The sequence below is a fragment of the Kryptolebias marmoratus genome, linkage group LG5 (assembly GCF_001649575.2).
Source record: "Kryptolebias marmoratus isolate JLee-2015 linkage group LG5, ASM164957v2, whole genome shotgun sequence".
NCBI classification, from domain to species: domain Eukaryota; kingdom Metazoa; phylum Chordata; class Actinopteri; order Cyprinodontiformes; family Rivulidae; genus Kryptolebias; species Kryptolebias marmoratus.
This window is the reverse complement of record NC_051434.1, coordinates 21,498,901-21,510,053: the sequence shown is the minus strand read 5'-3', so window position 1 is coordinate 21,510,053 and position 11,153 is coordinate 21,498,901. Positions and strand designations below refer to the sequence as shown.

The 11,153-nt window shown below is 37.1% G+C and overlaps 1 protein-coding gene across 2 annotated transcripts in view; it reads left to right on the top strand.

Annotated features, from left to right (window-relative positions):
• trappc9 (trafficking protein particle complex 9) overlaps positions 1-10,133 on the top strand; it is a 336,991-nt gene extending 326,858 nt beyond the window's left edge. For both annotated transcript variants that reach the window (XM_017431170.2, XM_017431169.2), the window contains 2 exons: positions 3,954-4,177; positions 8,574-10,133. In XM_017431170.2, the coding sequence (XP_017286659.1) occupies positions 3,954-4,177; positions 8,574-8,753 (404 nt within the window). In that variant the 3' untranslated portion in view covers positions 8,754-10,133. The remainder of the gene's footprint in view (positions 1-3,953; positions 4,178-8,573) is intronic.
• Positions 10,134-11,153: the final 1,020 nt, after the last annotated feature.

Sequence of the window (11,153 nt, the reverse complement as noted above, 5' to 3'; positions counted from 1 at the left end):
AATCACATGTGATACACATATTAATCACATGTGATACACATATTAATCACATGTGATACACATGGGAATCACGTGATACACATTAATCCCATGTGCTACACATGGGAATCACATGTGATACACATATTAATCACATGTGATACACATATTAATCACATGTGATACACAGGAATCACATGTGATACACATATTAATCACATGTGATACACATAGGAATCACATGGGAATCACATGGGAATCACATGATACACATGGGAATCACACATTTCCACATGTGGAAATGTGGGAATCACATGTAAATCACGTGATTCACATGTGATCACATGTGATCACATGGGAATCACATGTGATTTCACCACGAAATGTTCCAAAACCACACATATACATGTGACTTTCACATGTTATTCACATCATTCACACATGTAAAAAGTTCTGTGAACCACATGTGACTTTTGCATGTGACCACGTGATCACATGTGAAAGTCACATGTGAATTTCGTGGGATTTTTTTGTAAGGGCTGGATGACTGAGAATTCACACCAGCATAATCTTAGCTGCTGCTTTATATTTTAAGACCATTCCCTGTTTTTGCTGAAAAATGACCATGTTCAGGCGGTTGAAATAAAGTTTACTTACCCCAAGGCCTGCAGCTGAAAAGCCTAATGAAACAGAGGCTTCAGGTACAGAGACCTGTGCTACTGCTATTTCTGCTAGTCGAGGCTCTTTATAATCCTTCATTTTTCCAGTCCAATATATCATTGAGGAGATGGGTGCACATATCCTGAAAGTAATTCTTAGCTCACGCATGACCATAGTTTCTACTTTATAATCTTTTCAAAATAAACTACAATGGCAGAAGGATGCTGGGATGCTTCAAGATGTTTCTCTTTTATTTATTTTCTTTCTGTAGAGTGGTGGGCAGTAGATGTTCTGTCAACAAAAGCACCCTGACTGGAAAAGCATAAGCTTAGTAAAGAAACAGCTTAGTGTTTCACTACCAGGTGATGGTGTGAAAAAGACTTTCCTAATGGTTGCGTTAATTCTTCAAATTTGCCTGTTTTAACAAGACTTTGAGCATTTGAAAATTACTGGCCATCTCTAAGACTCAGCAGATGCTGTTCAAACATCTTTAGGGGTAGTTGATTTTATGTGATCGCTCAGTAATAAATGGATTGCCCAAAATGTTTTGTTTGTTTTGCCCCACATTTCTAGTTTTAAGCTCACTGAATGCATATTTGAACATTGTTGCAACTTCTGCTGTTGGTGCAAGTGGCAGAAACAGAACGGGTCCTGTGAGTCAGTGGATCATCTCTCTGCTGGAGGACAATCTGAGATAACAGAGTGGAGAAAGTTTGCAGCAAGTGTTCTGGCTGTGGGTGTGTGTGTGTGTGACTGAGCTGCATGTGTGTGGGAGTTCATCAGCTCATTACATACTAACCATCCTCTTCTGTTCACTTTTAATGTGAAAACATTTGTTTCCACTTTTAGCACCAGTGTAGGCTAACTATAATTTGCAGCTCTCCTAGCAACAGGACTTTGAACAAACTAAATATATCTGCTTGTAAAGGTATCACTAAAGACTCAAGCTGCTGGCTGTGAAATGGTTGTTGTGCACAAATATTTGAATGTAATGTCAACAGAGCGCTTTAAATGAAACCATAAATACAAATATCGCTGTATGACCTGTAACAAACAGCTACAGACTGCATGTTCATCAAGAGATTGTAGTTTGTTTGGTTCTTTTTTCTGTTTTTTTTTTTTTTTTTTTTAAGAAATTGGTCATCACAGATATTGATACAAATTGACAGATGTCAAGCTAAAATTTGGTGTGCTAGTAGCTAAGAGTCATTCTGAACACCTACTCTGAGCAATAACTGATCACGCAAGATCGGTTTTAAAACCATAAAGTACCAACTGCTAATAACAACTCAAGTCAACCACTGGACAGATGTTAATGAAACTCTCTGAAAGTAATCGCAGGATGTACATCTGAACAACTGATTAACTTTTGGAGTCAACCCAATTTAAGATGGCTGCCACAGCTAATCAACGTAAAGCAACACAAAAACTGCTGTAACTCTGTCAGCTTTACAGATACTGAGCTACAGTTTGGTGGGGTATTAGCAGAAACTAATCCTCAACACATAGATTTGACCAAAACAGCTACAACTCAACATTTCCTCATCATTAAATGATCTTGTTTTAAAACTCTGCTAAGAAATAGTAGGCCTTTAATTTATTGACACTTTCAGAGCATGCAGCTAAATTAATAATTTGATGTTTGCATTCACACATTGCCGACAGTCTGGATGTGTTAGGCTTAGACTAAAAATAAAAAAAGCATGATTCTGAAGGTGTGAATGGAAGCAGAAGGCTTTGGGATCAGAATATTTCTGCACTCACAGTCAGTGTGTGATGATGGTTAGGCAGGAAGCAGGTTTGGATCATTCCCTGCTGTTGACACATTATTTATCCTGTGAACTCCTGCTTCAGACAGAAATCTGTTACGACTGAGCTCAGAGAGAGAGAACTTTAAAACAGACCTGACCTGAATGAAGTCGGTGTTGTGTTTAAGGAAGTCATGTTCCGCACTTTGTGTTCTTGTAAAAACCTGATGATGAAGTCACTTTTCTACACATCAGCATGTAAAATAACTTGAGACTCTTTTATATAAAGTTCTGCTTGACAGTCAACAGCCTGAACGACTGCATGTTTCCTCAAGAGAAGTGGTTCAGCTCTGATCAACAAAGCACATTTACACCAAGTAAAATTATTATTTTCACTTGAATGCATTTTTTTGTAGTATTAACTGACAAAAACTATTTGCAGCAGTGATTGTTAAAATACTAGGAGAGATTGAGCTGTGAAGTTTATCTTCTGATAAAGTGGTGAGGGTCATGAAGACTAACGTAGCAGCCAGATCAGAGAGCAAAGAGTCAAAAATCACATTGTAAATTCTCCATAAAACATCAGCTCTGTAGGCTCTGAGCTTCACTGTCGTTTTCTGTCTTTGTTTGATATTTTTAGAGGCTAATGTTGAAAACTTTTTCTCATATGAAGAGCTTTGCATCTGTGTTTTCAGCTGTAGGTTCAGAGGAAAAAAATGTTCCTGAATGTTAATTTATTTAGTAATGAGTGGAAATTTAAAACTGAGGATGAGAAATTACTGTTCTAATATGGTGAAGGAAAGATGGGATGAAGGGAGAAGGGAAAGATGGAAGGAAAGAAGGAATGATAGGAGAGAAGAAGAAAAAGAAGATTGAAGGGAGGGAGGGAGGAAGGAAATAGAGAAGGAGAGAGGAAGGAAGAATGAAAAGGTGGAATGAGAGAATGAAGGATGGGTAAGAGGAAGGGAGTATGGATGAAATGAAAAGAAGAGAGGGAGGGAAGGAGGAAGTAAGATCTCTTTAGTGCTTTAGATAACTGAATTTGAGAGGAGGGGGTCCTGTAGAATTGTCTCTCAGCGTCCACCCTCATTGTGTGCAGCAGCAGCAGTAGCAAACATCTCTCCACTCATTCATCGGCCTCTGACTCATCGTGTTTATCTCAGCTGCAGGTGCAACACTAGAAAGCATATGACACTCGGGTTGGAGCATTGTTGGTTGTGTTTGTGTCGTCATGGCTCTATAACAAGCTGTGACCTCAGTGATCTCGGCAGACCCTGCTGAACACCTCCTGCATGGTTTAAGTCTTCTCAGCTCACTGGGAGCTGATGTTTAAAACAAATTATTATGACTCTGCATTGGAGCCAAACAGGGGGCCCATCAGGAGCCAACAGCCACGCATGAGTGAACTGAACTCAAACACTGTTTCCTGGTTGGCTGGATTAAAATGTTATGAGTGACTGAAGATGTTACGGATGGGTGTGTTGGTTTTAAAGACCTTTTATCCCCGTCTTGAGTTTCATATTCCTGTCAGTAGTCATAACCTTGTCCTATCCCTTCTGTTTCCAGATGTGTTGGTGAATGGGAAACCATGCGACTGTGATGTCATAGCTGACTGTAAAGTGGGCGACGCTGTGACCCTGGAGGTAAAACTGACCAACATGAGCAAGAACTCAGTGGGCCCGCTGGCTCTCACCGTGATGCCGTATCAGGACTACCAGAACGGAGTCCAGAATTACGACCTGAATGAAGCAGTCACCTTCATCGGCTCTAACACCTTCTTCATCGAAATGGTAAGTTGCAGCTAAAGCATAGCTCTTATTCTCCAGTGAACAGATATGAGTTATGTTTCTACATTATGTAACCAGAAGGATTCGTGCTACAGATTTCCAAACATCAGGTCCAGGTTGATGATAGCTCATTTTAAGAAGTCACAAAAAAAGGTACTAATAAGTTTGAACATGGGTACAATAAATGTATTATCAGTGTTAAAAAGTAACAAGTCTTTCCTCCATTTAGAGACAATAATAAATTATATTATATTACACACATTGCAAAGGCGCCTGCTCCATACAGAGGATTTATTCGGTGCACCTCTATGTTCTAAAGTAGGGGTGCCAACTTGTGTTTTTACTCCTCCATTTTTCGACCTAAAAATATGTTATCATTCCCAGCAATAAGACAAAAGCATATAGTATTTATTGGTTCTAATTTTACTTTCATAGTTACAAACTAAAAAAATATATTTTATTTTAAAAACAACTGTGATGTTCTATATATAGATTAAAAACATTGAGTCATATCACACTATTTAGAAGCACAAAGATATCCACAAATTTATAGACAGTAGGAATATTCGTTTATGCTGATCATAAATTCACATCTACTAGGAGCTCATTGGGGATGAATATTTTGAAGTTGAACAAAAGTTTAGGCTGAAATTGAACTAAATATGACTTTAAAGTAGAAGAAAATGCCTACATTTGATTTTGTTTTTTTTATTGCCATTTTCCCATGGTTTGTTTTAATCAGTCAGTCAGTTATTTTTTAAATGTTCTCCGTGAATAATCAAAGGTGACCAAAGTGGTGTACAATAAAGCCATAAAACAATTACAACAAAGACATGATTAGTTAAAAACACTAAAATCATCAAAACAGAAAGACAGATGATAGAACAGAGAATAAAAACAAAGTCAAAATTATTTAAAAGATATAGCTATTAATTGCAATAAAATTCAATTAACATAAATGTGTCTTAATCCATGTTTTAAAAGCTTCATCAGAGGTGGCACACTTGATTAGGAGCGGAAGATTGTTCCACAGCTTTGGGGGCGCTACAATAAAGGCATTAGTGCACTTATTGAGGAAGAACGTGAAACATCGAAAATGAGTTGTTCAGAAGAGCTAGGAGAACCAGAATCTGAAGAAGACTGGATGAGTTCAGATAAATACTCAAGTGACAGGCAATTTAGAGATTTAAAAAAAAATGTAAAACTTAAAAAAAAAATTAAAAACTTGAAGTATTCGGAGGATAAAACAAACAAACCTCCTCCACAGCCATAAGGTCAGTAAAGAATTGTCGCATTTGAATCACTACAAAAATTTAATCACTTTTTTGTGACCATTCAAACATTTCCTGAAAATTTCATCAGAAGCCTTTCATTAGTTTTAGGTAATCTTGTTAACAGATAGACAGACGGAAGGACAAACCAACCAACCGACTACCAAAAATGTAACCACCTTGGTGGAGGTAATAACCTTCACAGGATTTGAATCCTGGTCTCTTGCATTGCTGTTGCATGCCTGCACCAACCAAGCAAACCCTGTCAATGGAATTATTGCTCTAATGTCTGGGATGTAAACATCATGGGTGCTTTCCTTTTTTTCCCCTCCCGATTTTGCTCCCCCATTTCATCACATAATAAGATACACCTGTGTGTTAAAGGAATGGTGACGACTCAAACACAAACTCAATGCTTTAGGAAGGAGGCAGGTCATAAAAATAAAGTTCTATGAAAACAAAACTTAGGGCCCTGCAGTGGCAGAAAATCCAAAAACTCAATCCAACATGCAGGACAGCGGGGCAGGAATGAAGTGTAAATCATGAAGACACACACACAAAGGTTTGACAAAAGATAAGGAAAACCCAGAAATTAAATGTGCTGCAGGAAATGCAGATGTGGTAACTACTTTACAAACTAGCATTGAGAATTGAAGTGAGGCCAATGCTCACCGGTTCGCAGTACCAGCATTTCTACCACCACTTCTCAGCATTAGTGTCACCTACTGTAAACTACAGCTGAGTCATATAAACTACATTACCCACAGGACACTGGTAGTCATGGCCTGATCCCACTGCTTCTGATTGGGTCCAATTTAGTGGAACAAGAGATGCATGACTCATGAAGAACGATGATTAATTAAAAATTAGGCACAAGTAGTTCACACCAGGTGTCTCCTTTAAAGCATGCTGGAGGTAATGCCTCACTTCAACAAACTGTTCCTCATGAAAACACATCAGGAGAAACAAGAAGTGAGTTTATTAAAGACTCTGCATGAGTGGAATAAAACATTATGCTGTAAAAAATAATAAAGCCATGTCCGTTCAGACGAAGCATTTTCCAAAACAACCCCAGGTAAAACCTGTTAATTTTTGAGTTGAAGAACAAGTTGTCAACAGAACAACAGATACAACACCAGCGTACCATTATAAGTGAGTCAAGTAGGAAACAATTAATATACAAAACCTCACAAACCTTGAGACTCAGACAGAGGAATGGATGTCTAGAAAATTATTTAAAAGTTCAAACACCACTACAACATGGCTAACTCACTATATAGTGAGTGGACAATTTGGTAAAGCAGCAGGTCGTCAAAGTCCTTGTTTTTGTAACAAAGTATTTGGCTCGATTATTTTAACTTCCATTAATTATTTTCATCCATGTATAAACAGAATGTTTTCAGCTGTTTAAAAAACTTCTTGTGGCATACCTCAGGCACCTTTTCTTGGTCCTCTTTATTTACATTCTCATTCATGATTAGCATTACATAATTGTTGCTCAGTTGTACTAAAACAGATTTAAACTTACAGAATTTCTTCTTAATATTGATTCCATTTTTCAAATTTCAAAATTATTATTATTAAAAGTTATTCCGTTTGATCATTCAAATAATTTTAGTCTCAACAATATCCCAAAATGAAAAATCCAACTAACAATTTTATATATCATCGTGGTTCTACTTGGCGTACATAGACTTAAAATAAACATCAGATTGTCAAATAACAATTTTTAATTAAGTAATTAAAATTTTTGTTGTCATGTCAGTGTCACATTCATTATCAAATTTAATCACAAACAGTATTTATTCAGGGATGTATTATCATTTGACCATTCAGTCTAATAAATATATAGGCCTAGTCTTATAATCCAGAACTTTTTAAATGAAATTGCATGTTTTTCAGCACAGAAAATACAATAGATGAACAATATCCTTAGAAACTTAAATGAAATCACAAGACAGCAGCTTGAAATAATAGTTTAAAAAAAAAAGCTAAACTGTGGATTGTGAAACATGATACCAACATCTGAACCACATCAAATTAATGATGAACACTGGCTTGTATGTGTTCTTGTAGTTTGACTGAATTTGCTGAGACGTCCATTAAACGGTTAATATTAGATTTAATTTATAAGCACGTGTGTACATCAGAGATTATTTAATAAGTTGCATATGTGATTTGATTATTGAAGTGATTTCCACATTTGGATGGGGAGCTATATAAACATCTTGATTGTTGAGGGAAATGTTTTAGATCTTTCTGTCACGATCTCAACAGCAACAGGTGGACTATTTTGAGTTTTAATTAACGGTTTTATGTAACAAATGAGAAATATTCCCAGATGGGTTTTCATATTCTTTATATTCATTTTCCATTAATAGCCTACAAACAGCTGTCCCTTAGGAATGGAGTCTCAGAGAGAGCAATTTTGGTTTTTTTTCCTGTACCTCCAGTTAAGGTCCATCATGTTTGTCACGTTTTTAGTGACTGGAGTATTTTCTCCTGCACTGTTGGAGGAAAAAGCCAGTTGTTCAGTGGATGATTTTTGTGAGTTGTCAGCAAATCTTACACAGTACTACTTCAAGATAAATAAATAAAGTAGACAGTACTGGTGTATTTAAAGAAATAAATTACTGTACATTTGGTAACTGTTAAATTTGGCATTGCTTGTCTTTATTGACAGAACAGGTCAGTTTTAAGACATTTTTTAAAATGCTCACAAGAGTGAGACTCTAAACCCGTGTAACCCAACTTAGAAAAACACTTGTGGTTCTTGAACCGTGTCCTCTGAAATCCTATGATTAAAAGGAGGAGGCAGAGAGGGGATTCTTCGTATGTTTAAAAAATATATTTTTGAGTGTTGAACAAGCTGCAGGCGATTAAAAAGAAGACAGCTGGTGCCAGAACAAAAAGCTTAGTCTAATAAGCAGATGAAAGAGTGTAATATATATATATACATATATATATATATATATATATATATATATATATTATGCAGAAATATGGAAAACAGCTTTAGTTCAGGGGTTGTTCTCACCTTTTTTTTTCTTTAAATCAGAATCAGCAAACTCACTCACCTGTTGACCTCCCACTGTTAACACTTATTGCTCTGTCTCTTCTGTCACCAGGTTCAACCCAAAGAAAGTACTGTCTGCAAGGGAGCCCTGCTTCTCCTCTACACGGGCGATTACTTCCTTAATATCAAGTTCCAAGATGACAGCACCCGACGAGAGCTTCCCTTAGCCTGGTTTACTCTGCCCAGTGTGCACATTAGAGCCCTGGATGCCCCACTGCAGGCAGGGGCTTAATGACAAAGGGACAGATCAATGTACATAAAAAGACCTGAATTACTTGTAAACATGACTAAAGGTAACTGTTTTTTGTACAGCTAATCCTTCAAGTTTTGAAGCTGAGCAACACAGACTGTGCTTTATGCCTGAACAGTGTGGGATAAAAGTAAAATTCATGAGTTTAACTTTGACAGAAAACCATTTCCGAGTAACTCAAACTGGTAAAACTCCTTAAGAATGTGACTGAGTAAGGTAACTCTTAACTGGCTTCATTATTAGTTAGTCGAAGTTAGTTGCCGTACAGCCTGAAATTTATTTGGATATTTAATTTGATTTAAAGTAACAAGTTTTCAGATTAATTATGTTAAAAGAGAAAACATACTTCTTTAAAATTATTCCCAAAAAATATTTTAAAAATGGTGTGTGCATAGGTTTTCCCTACAGCATTCTGCTGCCACCACTATGCTTCACTGGAGAGATGATGTTCTCAGCTTGATAAGAGGCATTAGGTTTGCCTCAGACATACAGACATAGAGCCTCGATGGCTCAAAATTTTGTCTCATCTGACCACAGCACCTTCTTCCTCATGTTTGGAGAAGAAATTCTAAATTCTTAATGTTTTTTTTTTCCTTAAGTAGTGTGTGGCTTCCTGCAGCTCCTTCATGAAGCCCAGCTCTGTGAGCCTCTACAGGTCCTATGAACAGATCCTCCCATCTCTGTAGAGGAGCTGCCCAGCTCCATCAGAGTTATCTTTACCGTCCTGGCTGTTTCTCTGATTATTTCCCTCCTTACTCGCTCTGTGAGTTTTGGTGGAGTTTTGGCAGGTTTGCTGTGGTGACATCATATTTCCATTTCTTAACATTGAATTTATTGTAGGTTAGTTTACTGTTTTATGAACCAATCCTGATCTGTTCTTCATAGGTGGATTCTAAATACTCATGTGACTTCTGAAGGTTTATGGCTAGGGCTTCAAAGCGAAAGGGGCTGGGTACATATGCACACACCACTTTTCAGTTTGATATTTTTTATAATCAAACATTTTTTACCTTCATTTAATTTAATAATCTGTATTTTTTGGAGCAGCTGGTTAGTTAGTTACCTGCTGGCAGTGAAAGCAGCTTCTGCAGAAAATGATCACTTCCAGTTTAGCTGCATCTAAAATACATGCTAATTATTTTTCTGTTGCTTTTTCTAGTATAATCAGATGCACAATTATTCTTACATTTAACTGTTTGTTTTCACTGGTATAAACTCTAAGACTCTAAGACATATTGAGTGAATTAAAGTGTTTTGCTCATCTCAGTCCCAACACACTGAATTGTTGATTCATTTTACCGACTTGCATCTGCTGATGATTTCTATAAATAAATGCTGAAAACTTTGGTCAGTTTGACATTATTTAATCTGCACTCGTTTTTCTCATCAACATGAGCTTTTAATACACAACTTCCCAGTAAGTTAAAAATTCATATATTCTATCATTACTGAGAAAAAAAGAACATTGCAAACTAAAAATGTATTCAAACTGAGAGGGATGAGCTAACTCCAAATATTGTAATATTTTGACTTGCAAGATTTGCAAGCTTCTGTTGACATAAACTCCATGGAGACTTGATAAGACTTTGTTATTATCTACATTTGGCTTCCCAACGTGACCTTGAAAGTCAGAGTTGTTTTGGAACGGGCTGATTTTGTTTTGAGTCTGCCTTGAAGTCTTTGCTGGTACATTCTCGAATCCAAATAGCCAAATTTCAGGTCCAATCTGTTGTTCCAAAACGAGCAGCTTCTCCAAGATTTTAACCTTTTCCATATTCTGAGTCCAGAAATTGCATTTAGTCCAGAGGCCATTGTCTTTGATGATGGAATATCAGCCAGTTCGGAGTAGTTTACAATTTCGCTCCTGTTCATCACAGTCTGAGTGCTGGTCGATCCGTGAACCCATCCACGAATTTGTCGATAACCCAGGTAACTGCCAGGTCCAAACAGCAGAAATCCTGTTATCAGAAACCCAAATATGTAAGGAACCTCCACGTCGGTAGGTACACAGTCTTCCACTCCTGCCAGGAATCCACTCTCCTTCACTCAGTCGAGAGAGAATTTGATCAATTGCGTTGAGAGACCAGCTGACCAGATCCATATTCCTTAAATTTAGGAAAATATGTAAAAAGAGAAGAATATGTCCGCCTTCCACCAGGGCAAAAAATTAAAAAAATCATCCAGGTGTGCAATAAATCCATCAGCACAGAGTCAAACTCATCAAGGTTTTCCACTATCTGTGTTCTGAAACAGCTTCTTCAGGGTCTTACTGACCAACCTTGTTGTATACTGCCAGAATGTTGCTACAACATTAGGACAGTATACCACTCTCTTCAAATTTTTTATTTTTTTCTTCACCTTTTCATTGTGCAATTTCTTTTT